At 33.2% G+C, this 22,334-nt stretch overlaps 1 protein-coding gene across 2 annotated transcripts in view; it reads left to right on the forward strand.

The window, feature by feature from the left end:
* The first annotated feature begins 2,089 nt into the window (after window positions 1-2,089).
* LOC124360672 (casein kinase II subunit beta) overlaps window positions 2,090-22,334 on the forward strand; it is a 29,032-nt gene continuing 8,787 nt past the window's right edge. The window contains exons 1-3 of one of the 2 annotated variants that reach the window (XM_046814491.1): window positions 2,090-2,195; window positions 11,281-11,356; window positions 21,925-22,027. In XM_046814491.1, coding sequence (XP_046670447.1) covers window positions 11,285-11,356; window positions 21,925-22,027 — 175 coding nt within the window. In that variant the 5' untranslated portion in view covers window positions 2,090-2,195; window positions 11,281-11,284. The other variant, XM_046814492.1, reaches the window with a different exon arrangement.

Below are 22,334 nucleotides of genomic sequence, written 5' to 3' on the forward strand. Positions count from 1 at the left end.
GTTGAATTATACATTTCAAGTCTATACCTCATTTAATTTTTTAGATATCCTGCGGACAGACAGCCAGACAATCATACAGAAAGAAATTTGTACATCCCCCTGGCATACAGAAGAGTCATTTTGCCAGGCTACTGAGTGACAGGATACAATGACGCTCAGCCGAAAAGCATGAGTAGACATGTGCCAAAATGGAATAGAGCTCCTTCTTGTCTAGGTATAAATAAAGTTTCATGTAAAATTTAAAGCTTACAAAAATAAGACATTTTTAGAAATATCTTGCGAATGGATAGAGTACTTGTGTTACCATGCCACATGTAAAATTGTCATATGATTGTACACAGTTTGCTTACAAATTTATTTATTCTGCGATTTTCCCGTCACTATCACGGTTAACCGTAATAGCAATTTGAAAGTGATCGCTATACGACAATAACCATATATAAGTCAATTTGTTTTCGAGATATTGTGGTTCGTACAGGCATACAGAAATTAAGTTTTTCGTCTTTCTCAGTTGAGTGGCTTCGGCACTGTAATTTGGCGGCTTCTGTCAATCGAATTCCTCATAGTGTATGTTTGGAGTTGACGTTGTAAAAATCTACTATTAGTGTTTTAATTTGTTTGCAACTTTTCATTTTAACTTTGTTTAATTTGAACGTCGGGTAATGTTTGATTAACCATTTAACAATAATTAGAAACCTCAACCTGTTTCCAACAGAAGTAGAAATACGAATGATAGTTAAATTATTTCAGTTTATGTAAATGAGTGAAATATATTTTGAATACATAAACAAAAAATAGGAATCATAACAAGAATGTCATGTCTTTAAAATATTTCTTATATTTTGTAAATACAACTGTCACCAGACTTTAAATTTAGTTCAATAATATCAAGTTAGGTTATAATAAACAAAATATTTACGTATAATACGTATACAAAGTATTTACCCTCAGATGTTAGGACTAAACTCGGCATAGAGAGCCTTCATGCCTACCGGGCTAGGAGTTGACTGATTAACCCTGTTTCGTTTTAAAAGCGCTTGTTTGGGACGGAGGGGCGTTGAGACAACGATCAGTTGAGTAAACGCCCTCGAATGTCTTATTTGAGCTTCGATGCATATAGGGTCTTTGCGTCAACGACCTCTTAATGCATATATTTCAACTTATTCTGAAACTAGGTTGTTGATTCTACGAACCTTTTTCTACTTTTCAACTTTTAATTTATATTTGGGCCGTTAATACAAAGATCCGTAGTGTAAACGGCCCAATTGAATGAATTAGATGGAAAAAGGGTTGTTGCGTTAACTAACCCATTTGTAGTTCTATCCTTATATTCTTTATATGGGTCGTTGTGACAAATAACCTTTCGGGTGAACTTTTAGTTTTCTTAATAAATCGGTTCGCTGTCACAACGCTTCGTAGTGTAAAATACCCTTTGATATTTGTTATTTTTCAGAAAGGATCGTTGAGTCAACGATTAGTAGTGTAAAAGACCCAACACTAATATTGCAAATATAAAAATAGGGTCGTTGAGACAACGATCCGTAGAGTAAAAGAGCTGCCCCCGGTTCATTTACTTTTCTCTCCGTGATAAAAACAAAGAAAACATTAATGTTTTTTTTTTTTTTTAATGTAACTGCTTCATTCTTGAAAGTTAAAAGGGAGGTTTGAAAGTATACAGGGTTTTGGACATTAGTCATTGTTATATGTTACAAAACGTATAACCTAACGTTTTGAGGATTGGTTTCTATCTTCTTCGTCAGGTGCAGGGTTATTAATACGTACAAAAATAAAGAACAGAAAGAAGAAAAGAAAAGAAAAGAGTTAAAACATTCCCTGATGCTGCTTGGAGTCCACCCCAGGCGTTGTCACTGCAGAGGATGCAAGTCCCGTGCACAAGTCAAGAGTACTTTTTGTAACATATAACAATGAAAATCACTGAACTCATTTGTTTTGTGTAAACTAACAGTAGTTGCGTAGAAAACTCTTAGGAAACTTGAGGAACTGTGATTAGAGAATAAAAACTTTGCTGTAACATAATCACAATCTTTGATTGGCGCTGTTTTAGTTTTGTAGTCTATGGTTAGTTCCTGAAGTTTGTATTGTTTCTTCTACGGTTGGTACTGTTAAATCAAAGAAATACAAAAAATGATTCTTTGTTGAATAACGTCAAGCGTGGCTAATCAAAGTAGGAAAAGGTAAGTGATTTTCGCCGAAATAAATTTTGTTTACATTTCCTAGGTAAGTGTTAAATGTTAAGAATATATTAATTAGTATAGTAACTTTAGCACGAGTGTCGTAGTATAATATGTAGAAAATTAGAAGACCTCTAAATGTCTTAATTTACACAATTAATTAGACGAAACTGGGAAGGAACTAGGCTTTCGGTTACCTCCATTAAGTTTTACAATAATAAACTATACAAACGTTAAAATAGTTTAAAAAGCTACGTTTTGACCAAGTCAATAATATAAAATGATAAGTGTTTGTATCAGATTGCACTTCTAGATGAAATAAAAGTTGAACTATTTGAATATTAAACATGGAAACTACTAGGTTATAGTTGGTTCTATTTATATGTAATTTCCTGTATTTTCCTAATATTTACAATTTGTATTTAATGAATTAAATTAAATCCATTGTTATATTTTCACTTATAATTGATATGTCTTAATATTAGCTTTGTTACATTGGTTTTACTAATTATAAAATACATAACTTACTATAGCCATAGATTTCATGTCTAGTTGAGGTTAGTTATTAAATAGAAAAATAAGCATTGTGTACAATGTAAAAAACAAAACATCAAATTTTTAGTAAAAGAGTCTTAGCAAATCTATTATACCTAACTTGATATTTTCAAAACTTGTTAACGAAATGAAATGAGAAATGTTTTCATTTTTAGATTTAGTTAGGACTATTTTAGCCCTTTCTTCCAATTTACATCTAAAGATATCATTTATCCTCATAGAAACAAGACTAATAACAGTTATTTACAAGTAAAAGATCATATTAAACAAATTGAAAATGAAAAACAAAATGGTTACTATAGGCTGTGATTAATTTTTGTTATGTGTAACAGGAGTTATACTATTAATCCTTCTCATTTAAAATATGCATATTGGTCCACCAAAAGAACCAATTAAATTATAACTAATGTTATGGGGTAGACTTTAGTAAGAGGCCTACACTCGTTATTCGATTGCTATTATCGAATGGTTCAATTGTTTTTATATGAAGGAATAATTCGATATTACAAATTACTTAACTTAGGATATGATTTCGTCTTATTAGTTATAGTAATTTTAATGTAGACAATAAACAGCAAGAAGTAACTGATATTTCTAAACTTTGAAAATAGTGTATTGTGTATTGAATATGAGGAAAATATGTGAGATATTTCTCACAAGTGACTGTTTAAGTGGCTTCATTATGTGGATTTGCCTCCTGAATTCTTTCCTCCATTTCACAAAGACTGTTCCTCGTTGATATTAAGCTGGGCAAGTTGTAATATTTTAAGGTTTCTTTGATATCTAAGTCTAGGCCATAGTTGGTTTTTTTAATATTATTAGTAAATTTATGTTTTAAAATTGTAATATACGAGATTCTTCTTGTTATGGTTATTTATAACCCGTATTGTATATGATTTTGGTAATTGTCACAGTAACGGCCGGAGTGGCAAAGTACGAGTTTTGCGTTATTATTTCATTGGAATCGTCCTGCAGAACAAAACAATATAAGGTTTGATGGGGTGGAAATGAGAAATAACGAAGTTCTAGAGCATAAAAATTGGAACAATTATTCCCCCGTGGAGCAATATTTCCATGTTGTACATCCATGTCGGACGTCACGTGATTCAACCTCGTGATGACGTCATCGGATGCAGCGCCATCTTTACAAACGTAAATGAAAAATAATACTGAAATGAGCAGAATTTTGATCCAAATGAACAATGTTTTTCTAAATTTTGAGCTACAAATTAATTACTTGTTATCGAGTAGAGACTAGTGCCTCCGGCCAACGAAAGAAAAACGTCCCTCGAGATAGTACCTGTCAGTAAAATATCAAATTCTAGAGGGGCTGATCAGAAATATAAATTGACATGTAATGCAAAGGCAATTATGTAAAATGTAAAAAACTTAATAAATCATGAAAAACCCTAATATAAATATATAAATGGACATTAACAGAGAACACTTACCATTAGTGTGTTGGTGGATAGAGCTGAGCAGGGAGCCTGGTTCAGTTCGAGGACTTCAGCTGTGCACGTGACCTTGAGTGTGTGGTGTTAGGTGGGAGGGGTGGCGGGGTAGCATTATGCGCTGCGTCCTGAAAACATTTCCTGTGACTCATGAGTAAAACCCTCCTTTCAGGAATTGTATTGGCCCAAATAACTCATCACACTCGCTAAAAACAGTCTGTAATGTGATAGTGCTGGTTGTGGTAGAATTAAATAATAAGAGAAAACCAAATAATAAGGAGTATAACAAGGAATAGTAGGACTTATCCTTGTTTTTCAGTTGTTATAGTGTTGTTTAACGTGTTTTTGAAAATAACGTATTTGTCAATACTAATCTGCAAATCGAAATCGTGAGTTTAAAGACGTTAAAGAGATTGTTGCACCTCCATCTCAGCGGCTAGCACGTAAACGCAACAACACAGATAGCTTTTATTTGTTGAAAGGGTAGTATTTGGGCCCTACGAGCACAGCTGAATTCCTCCAACTATATATGGGTGGGGATATTTGGCCTTGAAAATGAATTCTGCCAAGTATCTGACAAATTGATCACTCTGGACACCATAACGAGGGACTTCTCGCCAGTGTCTCTCAATGGTGTTTGTATGTGCACTGTTATCAGGGTCAACAAAATTAATTGAATGATTCACGGAGAAGTGCCTCAATCCCTTGTCACCGAGACAGTTGCAGGCCTGCCAACAGTCACTAACAATTTTCGTACCTGCCAGAACCCATTCCTTTATTACGACAAGCAGAGTGTGTCTATCGCATTTTTCAATAGGAACAAGGAAGGAATCTCTGCTCTGCCTTTCGATTTCCCCAAAAACCCACTGTCCCTGAATTCTTATGCCGTGATTGTATTTTATCTTTCCAAATTTAGCCTCATCAATTTCAACAACTGTCAGAGGACCGCCAGTTTTCTTCGACGTCGTTGAAATGTGATGGAAATATACTTAGCGGCAGAAAAAATACCAGTCCACCACACAATTTGCAAAAATGCCAAACTCCAACGAAATATAGCGTTGTCTCGGTGGCTTTAAGTGCAGCAACGTGGTCACCACACCAAAATATGTCTCTATGTCTAAGCGTGTTCTTTTAAAAAAGGAACCTGCCAGAACCAATTTTTTAAAATTACAACATTTAAACCTTTTTTTTACTACTTTTCCGAATTTTTATTTTTATATCGCAACGAAACATTGAAAGTCTCCCGGCTTTAAAAATAATATGCGACCACACGATGAACAAATACACTCATTATTAAAAATTCCATGTTCTATTAAAAAGGAAATAATCTTGTTTTGGTCAAAACATAAACTCTACGTGCCCGACAATACACTCTGACTCACACAATTCACTATGACTGGTCGAACTAGTGGATGGTTGATTCATGATTGTCAAGCACTCACTCGATCCAACCTACAGTACTTCGATATCTTGTGAAGCGCTGACTCATGCCCAGGAGCGCTCAGATAACAGATATGCTAACAGTTCGCTATCAGTCCTGGCCGCAGATAATATTAAGTAAACAGATTAGCCAGACACAGCACACAAACAGAACATTAAAACATTAGAAACTTAACTAGTTATTCATATATACCCCCTAAAATCATGTTATTTGTCATTTGCACCGCCTAAAACTATATATATATTTTTGTTCACGAGGGTGAGCAGAATACGTTGATAACATCAAATTCGTGATTTGCCAGGTCAGCCTTTAATCTTATAGTTTCCATGATTTTTACATATCGGAGTTGGATTGTATATTGAATTATTCGATAATAGTAATTGAATAACGAGTGTAGGCCTCGTAAAATAATTAAACAAAAACTATTGATATTTTTGTAAATGCTTATTTTAATGACTATGTTTTTCAGTAGGATAAAGGGGATTTGTTTACTTCATATTATTTGTTTTTTTTTTTTAAAGGAAAATACTTTAAAATAAATTTAAAAAAAAACATATAAAAATTAAAATTTAGAAGGATTTTTAATCTCCTAAAAGCACTAGTAGTTTAATGGGCTAAAAGTAATGCCTCTAGCTATTAGTGTGAAGTACTACAGCACCTTTGGTTATGTCCCATGCTGATGTCGACAAACGAAAAACATCCCTCGCGATAGTTCTGATGAGTAAAATATAACATTCTAAAAGGTATAATTTTACACTAATTGTTCATTATTCTTCACTAAATATTACAAACTCGCCTAACCATATTAAACCGGTCTAAAACAACAAAACATCAGTGCATGCTCAGTTAGAGTATAATGGCCACCACCACCACATTTGTTTCATAAAGAAAAGAAATGTAAAATTACATGTCGATCTAAAAATGATACAATAACAGAAAGTCGTACTAACACAATAAAATTACTTCATATAGAACCCACTAGACATGTTGTACGTAGGTAAAACGCAGTTGTAGAAGTTTAATATCATACAAACACAACACAACTCGAATACAAAATGGCTAATGGTGACGACAAAACACAAAGAACAATGTCTGTATTTTATAATGTAGGCTACAATGCAGCAAAATCTGACCAATCAATGAAATGGGAAAAAATAATTTTATAACGAGATGTGCAAGTAAGATTCGTATTGGCAAATGATACCAAGATCGTGAATGAATAAACGGCAGTCAAATTTCACTATAGAAGTAGAAACTGTTGCATAAAATATGAAAAAGAGAGAAACTACTTATTAAATTATCCTCATATGCAGTCGATAGTCTTACTCTAAAATTCTTTGTACTTTTCTTGTGTGAATATTGGTATCCTGATTGTTCCCTCGACCAAAATATATCCCTCCTTAGATTCTTATCCTCTACCCAGAAACCCCATTTCCCCTTGGTCTCCTAGACTGATGGTCTATTTGGGAAATAACAAAAATTTTAAGCTTATTATCAATTATCGTGCAATATATGAATCGTGACTGTCTAAAAGTTCTGTTTCGAAATGAAAACGTACTGTTTTAAGAAGATGATAAAACGTAGCTTATGTAAAAATAATCCAGAAAATGATTAAAAAGTAAATTAAGAATGCTTAGTTGATGGCCTTACATAGCAAAGCTTGAAGATAATTCAGTTTAGTATCAGTGCAGACAGCCTGTGTGTGTTTATTTTGTATGTAAATGTTACCGAATAAGGCAATCAAAATTTTAATGTTATTAACATATTCTGCTCATCCTCCTGAATAAAAACATATATAGTTTTAGGGAGTGCAAATCACATATAACTTTGTTTTTTAATAGTTATGGTTATATTTTTATAGTGTGCTTCTTGTTATCTATGATTTTCAGCATTATCTGAGTGTTCTGTGGTCAGAACAGTTTAGTTATGCACCATCTACTATGCCGTGCAGTCTCTCTAACAATGGCGTTTATTACACAATCACAGAGTGTTAACTCTAATACAGTTAATATTAGTTTTGAAAGTTATTTCGTTTTGATGCAGATTACATGAGCAGTTAAAATATTTGGAAATTAATTTATTCCTCTTTAATTGGTTATTGCTATTTTCAGAGTGAGTGTTTAAGTTAGATGTGTAATCATGTGTTATTTTTATGTGTGTATATTTTATTATTCAAGAAAAGTTATTTTTATGATCAGAAGTTACTACGTGGTATGTAAGTGCATAGTACATACATAGGAAGTTATGGTTATGTTAGTTTTGCTTATTTATTATTAAACTTTTTTCATTATTTATTGGTTTGTTGAAAGGTTTTTCGAATTTATGGTTAACCACACAGAAAACGAGATTCGTATTATTATCCTATTGCTATTGTCCTAATGAAAAATACAATATAAGGTTTTAGGGTGTGTTTGAAAATAACAAATGAATTTTAGAACATTAAAAGTGGAAGTAAATTTCTTGTAAGGTAGAAATTATGATAAGTTGAGTTTACAATATTTTATTGTTTATTCCAGTTGCGGTTCCTATAAAGCAGTAATGGTTGTAGACATTCTTGATCAGATCACTTAGAAATATTTTTTTTCCAGAAAAGTTTTTCCTCGAGGGATGTTTTTTGTATGTTGCCATCAGTGCAGGGCAACAGTTTTGACACTCATGGCCAGAGGTGCTTGTGTCAGGCTGATAAGAATTTTTATTCTTAACACTTTGTACCCTGAGCCCGAGTATAGCTCGGGTCGTGTTATTTAATTGTATTATTTAGCTCAGTCATCTTATTTTTGGATTCAAACATTTTGATTATGTTCATTGGTTGTCTAAGTTCGTATTTGTTGGTTTTGAGATCCCTGGGTCACGTTTTAGTAATGAAATACGTATATTTTTCGTCATACTACAAGCGAGTCTAGACAGCTGATCGTAGGCGCCGCGGCTGATCGTCGGTACTGTCAGTTTGCTTTGTAGTGTTTTACGTTGTGTTGTGAGTCTTAGTGATGTCTTACTAAGTTTTCTACAAATCTTGCCGACAAATACTGAAGCAAATGTTATTTTAAATGTGAATTTAACTGTTTGTAAATAGTCAGAACTTTAGTTTCTTACTGAATGAAGTAAAGGCAAATGCAAGCAATGTGAGGTTATCCGTGTGTTTTGTTTTGTATTTACACTCGCTTTGTTCTTTCTTCTCGACTTTCCGTTGAGTTTCTTTCATATTATTTACTTATTATTTTCGAGTTTAAATAATATGGGTGATGAAATCAAAAGTAATGCAATTTGCGATCTTTTGTTTGACTGCGAGTCGGAAAGTGACGATGATTTTGATACACACCTAGGACCAAATACTGATTTTATGAACGATCTAAACGAAAATTTGAGAGATCCTGTATTTGATTCAGACAATTGTGCTTTAAAAATTACCACTCTAAGGCGAATTACCTGAACTAACAAGCTATGTAGCAAAAAAATTGTTTTGTATTTTTTACATAACATTCAATATTATGTAATAATTTTATTTTGAAAATAAACTTTATATTAGTATACATTTAAAAAAAGTATGTATCTCTATCTTTAAAAAGATATATAGTATGAGTTTATAACATAATTACTGTTATAACACAGAATGTTTTTAAAGCATCATAAAACCCCCAGGGAGCCACGCCGAAACATGTATTAAGGGCCCAGGGTACAAAGTGTTAATAGGTCTAAATTAACAAAAACATCTTTTATTTTGGTCAAACTCCCTCGATTTCAGTATTATAGTTATTTTACGTGTAACGGGTGACGTCAGCAGCAACCAATAGGAGGTTGTCTTACAATCATAGCAAGATAATGTGATGCCGAAGAATAACCACATGCTGAAACTACATGTTGTTTATGTCCATATCGTTCAATTTGTGCCAAAAGAAATCTGTTATCATTGTTCTGTAGCGTTCGCCATTGACAGTGATGGCCTCACCAACGTTGTTTTCAAAAAAATACGAACCAATCACACCGCCAGCCCAAAATCCGCACCAAACAGTAACTTTTTGTGGATGCATCGCTACCTGGTGAACCTCATGTGGGTTGGCGTTGTCTCATATATGGCAATTATGCTTGTTAACATAGCCATTCATCCAGAAATGTGCTTCGTCGCTGGAGATAATTTTTCATCTGAAATTAGGGTCCTCTCCCAAACGCTTCATAGTCCACTTGGCAAACAAACGGCGTTGTCTTTGAGCTCCTAGGTAACTTGGATTTTGTACAAATGCAGGCCTAAATCCAGATACCAAAAAACCAAATACGTCTGGGTGTATGATGGTTGTTTACCGAACCAGTCTTCTCGAATTTAGCTACCAAACGTTGAAGAGTTGAGATTGAAGGGCCTCCGCGTCTGCTGTAAAATGGTCGCAACGCACATAACGTTTTAACTAGTGAACACTCATTTTGATAATAAAGTTTAATCAACTGAACGTGCTGCTCAATCGTGTAACTTGTCATGATGAAATAACTTGTCATGAAATGGCAGAACTCACTTGACAACAACACTAATGAAACAGCTGACACCAAAACATGGCCGCAACAGGCTGCCAACATCTACCTGCCCAAAATGAAAAACCCATTAAAATTTGCTCATAAGCAGATGCAGTTGGCACTGCTGTAGAACGTCTAAATTCTTTCATTATCTGTTGATTCTGAGTTAAAAAATTGGTTGAAAGAAATAAACATACAATATACTATATACAATATTACGAATTTCAGTAATATTGTTATTTAAAAGAGATCAGAGATTTGTTTACCTACAAAAACAGTGTAGACATTCATTTTGTTTTTGTATTTAGCCTAAACAATAATTTATTTTCTTACAGAATAAAAGCAATAGTCATATTTATTACAAAACAAGAAAAGAATAAAAAACAAAAGATTTATGAAGGCAGTATTGATGTTTTGTTCCCTCAGTCCAAGATCTTTACTGAGTAGAATAAGTGTTATAGGTAGTTGTGGCAGCCTTCAGTACATTCACAGGGTCTCTTAAAGTGGTCAGGTAGTGAGTCAAATAAAGCTGCACCTTTGTATGCAGGGTTTTTTTTCATATAGGCTGAGATGGTAAGGATCCAGGATAAAGTAAAGCCTGTTTCTAGTGCTGTAGTGGTACTGGTCCACTAGTCTTGTTTGATTATAACTGACAGCAAAGGTCAGTTGGTTTGTCTGCAGTCTTGGGGGATATACAATGATGCTCAAGATCTTGTTCTCTCTGAACAAACTTTACTTGGTAGATTTAAATGGCCAACACTATTTGTGTATTTGTTTTGTAGTAATGCATGAAAAAATAGGTTTGTGCCACTTGTGTTATATCTCATTTATTTTTATAGATTTGTCTTGTCAGTTTCATGACAAAAATATCCAAACCAATTCAATGAATCAATTTTCTACCACTAATTAACTTATATAAGACATACTATTGGTGCAAGTTTCAATCTCTAATATCTAATCGTGTTTGGACATAAATTTTTGCCATTGATGTAGAAATTTTTGAAAAATCAATGCATATACATAAATGTATAGGTGTGACGTGACCTAGAGTGTGTGTACATCTAATCATTGAAGGTTTTTGAAGGTTTAGAGAGAAGAATATATTAATATTAAAGTTGTGATAAATATGCTTTTGTTTCAGAAAAATGAGCAGTTCTGAGGAGGTTTCGTGGATTTCCTGGTTCTGCGGCCTTCGAGGAAATGAATTTTTTTGTGAGGTATAAACTTAATTAATTTTTAACTAGAATTGTTATGGATTTGATGATGACATCACGAATCCTTTGACTGGTAGGTTTTTCATTGCAGTAGTGCTTCAAAAAGTGATTTTTTCAGAGTTTTTTTTTGTTACTAACCCTCTAACTGGCAATCAACGGCATTAATGGAGATTCCATTGATTTGCAGTGCTCACTCAATTAGTATTTATTCAAGTAGTTATGAACATGATTTAAATACTACTGAGAAAAAGAAAGAAATGCTGAACATTGTAAATCCTTTTCCATTTCTCTATGCCCGATGATCCACCTTGCACAGTCAGAGGCGTACTTAACCACTGTACATGCTGATGTTAACTTAGAAGCACTACTCTTAATACTTCCTGCGCTATGGATAAATGACAGTTACTTTCTGGATATCCCTTACATTAACCCTCCAATTGTTAATAAGAAACTCCCAGAATGATACACTGGTTGTTGTCTTTGCGCATCATATTTTTAGTATATTATTTAAAATATGTGCTAAATGCTAAGTAATATGTGTTATATATCAATTTTTTTTGTTAGAAACCAAAGAAAAATGTAAAATAATGCAAATATCCCCTTAATAGAATATTGTTTATACAGGGTGAATATAAAGTCAGGACCCCCCCTCTATTTTTTTTCTATAGGTAATATAAGGAGATATCCTGTGGGTAGTGGTGCAATATGGAAAGGAAGTTTCATTTTATGATATTGAAAATTTTTTTTTTGTCCCCCAAAAATGCGAAATTTTGGGGGCAACCCAAAAATTTCAAATGTAAACCCCTATCAAGTGACCCCTCATTTTAAAGAGCATGAAAAAACTTAAATAGTGGTGAAAACCAGAGATCGCTATCTCTTTTCCAACAACATAGCCAATAAAAATTGTAATTAAGTCTTTACACCTAAATTTATTTTGTTTTGGGTACAGTTTCCGTCTGCGTGGAAACAGGTTTATTGGTTGTTTGTGTTCTCAATGAGTGAGGCATGCAATGGACGAAGAATCCAATATTAGAAGCTAAACTGATAAGGAGTTATTGTCAATGAGTGACTGGGCTTTTCCCGGTCTCGAAGTACAGTTAGTACAAACTAGTCCATTCCTTGTTTCAATCTTGTGAGAACAGGTAAGCAGTATGGAGTCAGCTGATGCATTATTATTTATAATAGACAGTAGAGCTGACACCAACAGCTGATCATTGCTGTTGGAACTTTGTCACTTTCGTATCTTTATTATTATTAAACATAGTTACGACAATGAGAGTTAGTGCATTAAATAGAGGGCGTTTTTAAATAGAATAATTGCAAAATATTGTACTAAATTTTCATAAAAATGGTGAGAAGGTTTTATGTGTTTTAGTGTTATTACAATAATTTATTTAGATGCACTTTCGCATTGTAAGTTTTTAAATAATATTATCTAATTAATACTAATTACGAGTATAAATGGCACGTAGTCACGAAGACAAAGTAGAAATGATATTTACTTTCGGGATTTTGAATGAAAATTATCATGAGGCAGAAAGGCGGTTTAATTTGGCACACCTGATAGACCTGTGACAAGGAAATACTTTTAAGAACTTTAGTAAATAAATTCCGAGAATTTCGTTCCATCAGAGATGCCCCACGCTCAGGTCGGCCTCCTTTTAGGCGGTGACAAACAGTTTGAAATTGTTGCACAATTTGTTGAAGATCCGCAGCAGTCCACCAGATTAGTAGCAAATCTTTGTGATGTTTCCCAAATGTCTGTGGTAAAGTTACTGAAAAAAAAAAATAAATTTCACGCCTATAAAATTAAGCTTATCCATGAGTTAAACGAAGACGATCCAGACCGTCGTCTACAATTTTGTGAAGAAATGGAAGCACTAATTTCTGCTCATCCATTGTTTGTTCGAAACGTTGTGTTTAGTGATGAATTGCAGTTTTTTTCGTCAATGGAGATGTGAACAAACACAACTGCAGGTACTGGGACACAGAAAATCCCCATGTTTTCCCGTGAATCTCACACCCAGTACCAGAAAAAGTTAATGTTTGGGCCAGGATTTTTGGGAATCACATTATAGGACCATATTTTATTAATGGAAATCTCAATGGTCAACTGTATTTGGAAATGTTACAAGAATCAATTTTTCCTGCAATAAATACTGTTATTAGGGAGAATCAACATGAATTTGAAGAAGAAATCGTTCATTTCCAGCAAGATGGTCCCATCACATTATCATCGTGCTGTACGACATTTCCTGGGGAACTCAGCTACGTGGTCAGTGGATTGGTAGGCGTGTGGTGTAATAGGAATGGCGCCTGCACGGTCTCCGGACCTTACACCCGTGGACCTTTTTTCTATGGGGTCACATAAAATCGCAATTTACAAAACACCAGTAGCAAACCTTGAAGATTTAAGAAACAGGATTATTAATTTTGCAAACCAAATACCACCCTCAGACTTTCCAAAACGTCAGAGAGGCGTTCAACCCCTACGCTAATCTCGCTGCCAAATAGTAGGGGGGCTTCAGTTTGAACATTTGATTTGACTTCGTGACGTGGTGAGTTATTAAAATTGTTTTGGTAATAATAGCTATTATTTCAGATTAGGAAAGAGATAGCAATCTCTGGTTTTCACCAATATTTAAGTTTTTTCATGGTCTTTAAAATGAGGGGTCACTTGATAGGGGTTTTACATTTGAAATTTTTTGGGTTGCCCCCAAAATTTCGCATTTTTGGGGGACAAAAAAAATTTTCAATATCATAAAATGAAACTTCCTTTAATATATAATATATATTTAATATATATATTACAATACTTATTATCTTGTATTGAAAAAAAAATCATAAATCGTTTGTTTTCTATGTTTCATTCCATGTAACTTTCACATGACTGGATAGTAAGATACTGTAAATGTAAAAAAAATATACACAGTATTATAGTGAACAAAAAGATTGTAAAATATATACACTTATTTACAACACAAAAGTTTTTTGATAAAAATGTAAAGTATATACTACTTTTTTTGGCAGTACGCATCCATATTGGTGTTTTATGAATTCTTTGGAAGAGGAATATCAGATAATGATGAATGTTTTCACTGTCACTACCAATTTTCACAACCCAACTCACATTCCACTAGTTTATAATCCAGATTACTGGAAAACAAATCTGACAAAAAATATCATGTACTTTATTTGCTGATAAGTCACTTACATGATCACAACTAATATTTTCATCATCCAATAGTTCACGTATATAATTTGAACGAGGATCGCCCATTTCACAACATAACAATCAATTTTAAACAACTAGCCTGCGTCATAACCTAGCAATAATAGCAACAAAGAACATCAAGGCCGTGCAACACGTCACCAGCTGCATAGTCCATCAGCTGTATGCCGTGCAGCATTTGGATCAATATCGGCTGACAACTAATATTATGAATATAAACTATATAAAACTAATTGGTATTTATAGGTAGAGAGTGAGAAATAAAAACTTGACCAAGTAAAACTGGTCCTATTAGAAGTGTACAGTAATTATCGGTCCTCAGAATTATTTTATATTTACCGTACCTAACAAAGGCAATTTAGTGGAACGTTCTTTACCTTTTATCTTCAGCAAGTACATATTATCAACGATCTGCATTGATTTCGACTTTGGACACTAAACTCATAGATTTTGAGTAAATAAATGTGAACATAACCTCTTGTAACTAACAAGGTTGAACTAGCACTCATGCTGCTATACGCTCACAATTGTAAAGAAGCAACACACTGCACATTGTTGTTGGCAGGTTGCCGGGTCAAGGCGCTATTGGTGACAATGATCACTCAAAGAATTCGTGGTAACTTAATGAAAACCGGTAATAACGACCTTACTGTTACTACTAGGATTTTATTTTATACTACAAGGCTTATGTAAAGCTGCTTCGAAAAGTCATTCCAATTTCAAAGAAAATGTGTAACAATAAATTGATAAGAGAATCTCTAAACAAAATAATGACTTGGAAAATTGTAAAGAACAGAAACAGGCAACGAATGAAAAAAGAGGTTCATAAGTAAAATTGCAACAAAAAACCATTGGTAGCGAGTCTCAATGGTCCCTAGGCAAGCCTCATCGATATATTCCTCCTGTACCAGCTTCAATATATTTTTCCAACTTCTAAAGAGGAGGTTAGTCGGAGCATCCTCTCCCTCAAAACAAAAAGCTCCAGTGTGGCTGAGACAGCATTTTGTCTTCTTTGCAGAAGTTCTGTGTGGATGATCTGGCTTCTTTGTCAATTCTCATAAACTAGTCTTTGGAATTAGGATGTTTTCCCTCAAAGTTGAAGTATACTCAGTCCATCCTCTACTCAAAAAAAGATTATCATTCTTAGATCTCTAATTATCAGCCTGTTTCTCTGGTTCCTACATTCTCCAAAGTATATGAGAAGGTCGTTCTTACCTGTCTCTCCAGTCATCTATCCATGTTTTAAGTCATAAACAAACAGCAACATGGTTTCATACGGGGGAAATCATCAATCAGTGCCCTGTATGATTTTTCAAATCTATTCTGATCCCTGGATGGGTCGAGTAAGGCGTTGGGTTTGTTCTGCAATTTATCCAGGGCCTTTTATTGTGTTAACCTGTTCTATTAAATTAAGTTTCTCATTATAGGATAAGAGGAATTGTACTTGAATCGCTTCAATCTTTTTTATCTGAAAGACAACAGAGTACAGATAAATAACTCCTCTGACTCATTTTTGTCCTTCTATAAATCAGAGTAACTCAGAATTCCTCAGGGCTGCATAATCTCCCCTTTATTATTCATATTGTACATTAATGACATTCATGTCATGGGAGAAAGTTATAATCTCAATATGTTCGCTGATGAGTTCTTGGTTTCTGGAAAAGACTGCAATGATCTTGAAGATAAAGCATAAGGTCTCTTTTCTACCTTCAGGGAATTGTATGAGAATAATGGAGAATAATGAGACATGACCCAATAACTTGCAGTCTTCTCCCTCCTTAAAGTTCGTGGGCGTTTGGCTTGAACAATCCCTTTTTTGGTGACTTCATGTCACGAACCTCTTGTTTAGCACCAAATCAGCTCTTTTTGCTATAACAATTTTAAAACCAATCTTTAGCAGAGAGGTTGTTCATGAGGCTACTGTGTAAGCCGACTTTGTTATGGAGTCACAATATGGGGGTCCTCTAATCTACTGGAAAAATTACTCAAGTGCCAGAAAAATATTTTGAGAGTGATTTTTTATTTAAGTCCTTGACATCCTTGCAAGATCATTTTTCAGCAAAACAATATTCTTACTGTGTTTTCGCTTTACATCCAGGACGTTCTAATATTGAGATTTAAAACTACTTTAACAATGAATAAAACTGGTGATTTTCACGTCAATACTAGAAAGGGATCCATGCTGAGTTTTCCTATACACCAAACAACAACCTTTGACTGAAGTCCATTGTATGCTGGGTTACGTTTTTTCAATAGGTTGCCAGCGGAAATAAGAGTGACTAACTCATTGTCATCTTTTAAACCCACCCTGACATCTTAGCTATGCATCCAGGCCTTTCATTCATCTCGGAGTTTTTCAATGGTTGAGATTCTCTTCATTTAATTTTGACTGTATGGTTTCAATGTTATCTATTTCATTTTTGTAACCATATATTTAGTTTAACTTATTGTAATGTTGAATTTAATTCAAGTTATTTTCTTTTCTTTTAACTATTTATTTGTAAAACAGTTAACTATTGTATATTTATTTCTTAAATATATTATTAGTGACGAACCACAAAATTTGTAAGAAGCCATTGTAGACAAATGAAAATGTGAAAATAAAAAAGAAAGGAAGAAAGAACATTACAAATTTAACTTACTTTTAAGTTACTTGTTTTTTCTTTTTTTTTAGTATGACTTTCCTAAAGTACACAAGGTACTGAACCAAAATAATATTTTAACATAAGTTTTTAAATGTCTTTGACATCTTATATGTTGCTATGTTAACATGTCACTGTCAGCCGTGATGCTCTATGCAAGTAACCCCTATGCCCTTTTTTTATAAGCGATTGTTTATGTTTACACCTTTACAAATTCTTGTTTGAATTTTGTAAGTTAATTAATTTAGAAGGGTTTATTGATTTTCATTGTGGTTTTGTAAACATAACAGGGTTTTTTTTTGGTGGGAAGAAGTTTATTATCAATGAAGTCGTCAAAATTCTGGATTACTATTGGACTCAGAATCTAGTATAAGTGATATTTTTGGGGACACCAATGATGCTGATTGTACTTCTAGTGGCAAACACCAAGGTTTTGTATGTAATAGTAATGTAAGAAGTCAAGTCCTAATTTTGATAATATTAGCAGTGATTATACCTAGAATACCTGATGCACGCCAGCAATTATGTAGTGATAGTTCTGAGCTTCATGGCTGAATCTGATCAGAATTATGATATTCAGGACAATGTTTTAATGAGAAACTTTTATTCAGAAACCTTTAGTCACAACATTTCTTTTATGGACTAAAACACTGTCCTCCAATAACTGCTATGCCTATAGAATATTTCAACCTCTTTTGAATTTGTTTACATCAGAAACAAACAAATATACCCATCAAATTCTAATCTAAAGGAGAGAGGCTTTCCCCTCAAATCCGTTTTAGGTCTTGGTTGGCTCCCCAGTAATGAAGTAAATGTTTTTATTATTGTGGTACTAAATGTGGGACTTACAAAGAAATCCATAATAAAGTCATATTGGTCTACAACCTCATCTTAGTCAACTACATGGTTTGGCAAAAAGTTAACTCATTTAATATTTGACTTTTTTCAAACTTGTAGATAATTCTAAATTACCCAAGTCAACTGATCCAAAATATACCCAACATAAAAATTTATCCCCATAGTTGATCATTGCAATTGACTTTTCAAACATCATTACTCTACTAATTATCTGTTGAAAGTTTTACTGGTACAAGCTTGATGCAGTATTTACCAAACAAACATCACCTTCACTAGGGTATAAAGTTGTGGATTCAGTCTCAATTTACTGTGCTGATTTCTTTTGTTACAAAGGAGCTAAATCTAATGAAGAAAAAATTAAACTAAAATATGGGCTAGGATACACAGTGCTCTCTCACAGGACACCATTGTTCAGAAAATTATCTCTGACAGACAGACTTGTTATACCATCTCTGCTTATGTAGAGGGAGTGCTAGAGACCATAAAAGTAGAAAAAAAGGTAATACAGCTGCATTGTTGTCCAACCAATGGCCTGATACTGTAGGAGCCCTCTGTTGGTTTAAGTAGACACCCTCTTGAAGTAATGCAGAAAGCAGTCCGAAAGGGATTGATACATGGGCCAGTGGGGTTTAACAAAAATTCCCTTTTATGGATAATTTCTTTACTAGCATAGGTCTAATAAAAATGTTATACAAACAAAGGACCTACATAACAGGCACTATTTACCCCCTGAACTTACAAATAAACTAGATATTCAAAAGGCCTTGTACTTTCAAAAAAAATAATCATACTGCTATGGCATATATCATCAGATGAAATCCTAAAAAAATCAGCAATTCTAATAAGGGGGGAATAAAAAATTACAATTACAAAGAAAAGACGAGGCAAGGAAATCACACAGTGTAAACAACAAATTATAATTCATACATGGGTGAAATGATATGCTTATTTATATAAGTACTGGAAGAAGGTTATATTTAATATTTTTGTATAATGATCTTGAATGGATTTGTAATATACAAAGATAATTGCTTGAATATTAATATGAAACCTGTATCCAGGTATCATTTTATTGTTACGAGTGGCTTCAATTAAGAAATGTAGATCTTTTTACTATCTAAACGGTGGTGATGGTGACATTTAAGGTTACTTGGTACTGCCTTGAAAACTTGTTGGATTTGTACTAGTAAAGGCTTAAATTACAAAATATCATAAAAAGATCTAGACTTTATTGTAACAAGTGTAAAGAGGGATGTCACAGTGAATATTTTTCAAATTATGTTTGCATACGGATGTAGTGCATGACATTCATCACAAAGCATGAATGTACAGGTGTAAATACTGTAAATATTTTTCAAAGTTGTAAATAGTACTGATAAAACATTAAACACATATATTTAAAACTATACTTGAGTTCATTCAGGTATTAAGCAGTTTCTTGTGCATAGTATCTAGTAGGCAGGCTGCAGTGTGTTTTAGTAAATGTTTAACTAAGGATTATGGTGCATGATATTCTCAAAAAACATGATTGTTAATAACTCTCAAAGATCTGAATAGTAATTAAGAAACATTTACTACAATAGTTTCTGAGCTCACAGAATAATACTGAGTATTTTCTTGTAGATTTAGTAGCTAGTAGACTGTCATATGTTTAATAAAGTGGTTATATTTCACTTATGTGTTCATTATTTTGCATAAAAATGGATAGTAATGTAGGAAATTAATTGAAATTTTATAAATAGTTGTCTCTTGTAATAATTTTTTTTCTAATTTTATTACTTTTCGTTCATTAAAAGTAAATTTGTTGAAGTTATTATTAATTTTTTTTAATTAAATTTTATTAAAAATAGTTTCTGGTATGTAATATTATTGAAAATTACACTAGAAAAAGATCCTTTATACTGAATATTTTGGTACAAAGAACATTAAAATAATACTTAGAATTATGGATCAAATAATTTTTTCTACAAATCCCTTACTACATATATGGTTTACAAATGTGCAGTTTTTCCATTATGTTGAGAAAATGAGAGTATAACATTTTATATTATATAAATTTTATGTGGTCCTAAAATTAAAGTAAAGTAAGTAAAATTCAATTAAATACTAGGTAATTGAGAACTTGTTTAGTGATTAAAGGAACATTTTTGCAGGTATTAAATCTTGATCATGGATGTGAATATATGATGGCTATCCAGAAAGTAGATTATAATTTGATAAAAACAAAAACAAAAAAAATTTATAATATACATTTGAAAGTGACACTAAAATACTATTTTTCAATATAGTCACCATGTAAATTTAGGGACTTATAACAGTGAACTAGTTTTGAAATTCTGGCGTTATAAAATTCTGCTGCCTCAGACTTTAACCAGGTAGTCACACCCTCCCACAGTTCCACGTCGTCATCAAAGCACTACATCACAAGGCAGGTTCTCATTGCTGGAAACTTGTGGTAGTTGCTGGGGTGCAAGGTCTGGACTGTAAGGGAGATGTGGAAATACCTCCCACTTAAAAGCAACCAGGGTCCACGGTTTTGAGTCCGATTTGCCGTGTATGATCAGGTTTTCTCGTGCAAAAAGAACATTTTAAAACTTAACCTTCCTCTGAACTTGTTTTGTATTGCCCTTCTTAACTTTTGCAAGGTTTCATAAAACCTCGCAGAATTTATAGTTGTCACGTTCTAAGAAATCAACAAGAACTCCTTTCTTGTCCCAAAAAATAGTTGCTATAATCTTCTGTGCCGATAATGTTTGCATGCATTTCCTTAGTTTTTGGGGGAGTGTGTATGCCCCCACTCCAGAGACTGTATTTAGGTTTCACAATTCACATTTTTTACCCAAGTCTTCTCTCCTGTAATGATTCAATTGAGCAACGAGTCACCATCTTTTTTGTAAGTGTCCAAAAATGTCAATGGAGCAACCATACACTGATTTTTATCGGTTTCTGTTAAGATTTTCGATACCCATCCTGCACAAAATTTATGGTAACCTAACTTCTGCATAACAATTTCGTGTGAAAAACTCCTTGAAATTTGAAAAAAAAACCAAGTGGTAGTACTTATATTGTAAATCGGCGGTCCTCTTTAATCTTTTCGTTGACTTTAGAGACAATTTCGTCGGTTACAGTGCTTGGTTGCCTATTAGTTCAGCCATTTTTAAACCTAATGTACCACTGACGCACTCCACCTTCTGTAATCACATTGTTCCCATAAACTTCGCAGAGCTTGGCTATAAATCTTAATTGGTTTATGGTGCTTAGTCAACAGAAACCGTATTACAGACCGCACTTTCAGTACGTGGGATTTTCAATTGCGTCACACGTTTTAAAATGCTATTGTAAAACAACAAGGAGTGACAATAACCTCTCACTAGCATGACTGGATAGCCACTGATTGGAGAATCGCCCTGACAAAATGGCCTTGATAGTCCCGCCCCTAGCAGGTACAGAGCGAAATGTAATCTACTTTCTGGATAGCCCTCATATTTCCAAGCATAAATATCATGTTTTTCCTTGAGAATATATGTCTTTGTATACAAATAATACATTTGGCATATTTATATATCCTGAAAGTAAGAAAATATTTGCTGGAAAAGGTAGAGCAGATTTACCTTTGATATGGAAACAAGAATTTATACTCTCCTACTTATTTATTGCTGGTGAAAATCAGCATTTTTATGTTGATTTCATATTTATATATTCTTTGGTTGTTTTTGTATATACTGTGTTAAATATTCAGAATTATAACACGTTCCAGCTCTTTTCAAGCTTATAATAATGTATTCTTATAAGGCACTGATCATAGTCATAATATTAATTGACTGAAATGCTTGTTGTAGGTTGATGAAGATTATATTCAAGACAAATTTAACTTGACTGGTTTAAATGAACAAGTTCCACATTATCGACAGGCTTTAGATATGATTTTAGATTTGGAACCAGGTAAGTTATTCCTAAAGTATTTTAAAATTCAATCTCAGTTTTTAGCTTTTGGGCATTATTTTAAAGTTGTGTAGAGAAGCTTTACACTCCATTGATTTTCATTTTAGGTTTTGATTTTCAGGTGCAAAATAAATATATATATTTCTAAAACTTCATATGTAAATGCTTATAGTTCCAATATAAGTTTTTTCTCTGTTGAAAGTTTATTATTTATGGTCAATCATTTGAACCAGTTAAAGGTATCAGAAATTTGTCATCGTCAATGTTACAAATATTCAAGTGTCAAAAAACCTTAGGTTTCAGATAA

The sequence above is a fragment of the Homalodisca vitripennis genome, chromosome 4 (genome assembly GCF_021130785.1).
Source record: "Homalodisca vitripennis isolate AUS2020 chromosome 4, UT_GWSS_2.1, whole genome shotgun sequence".
Taxonomy (NCBI): Eukaryota; Metazoa; Arthropoda; class Insecta; order Hemiptera; family Cicadellidae; genus Homalodisca; species Homalodisca vitripennis.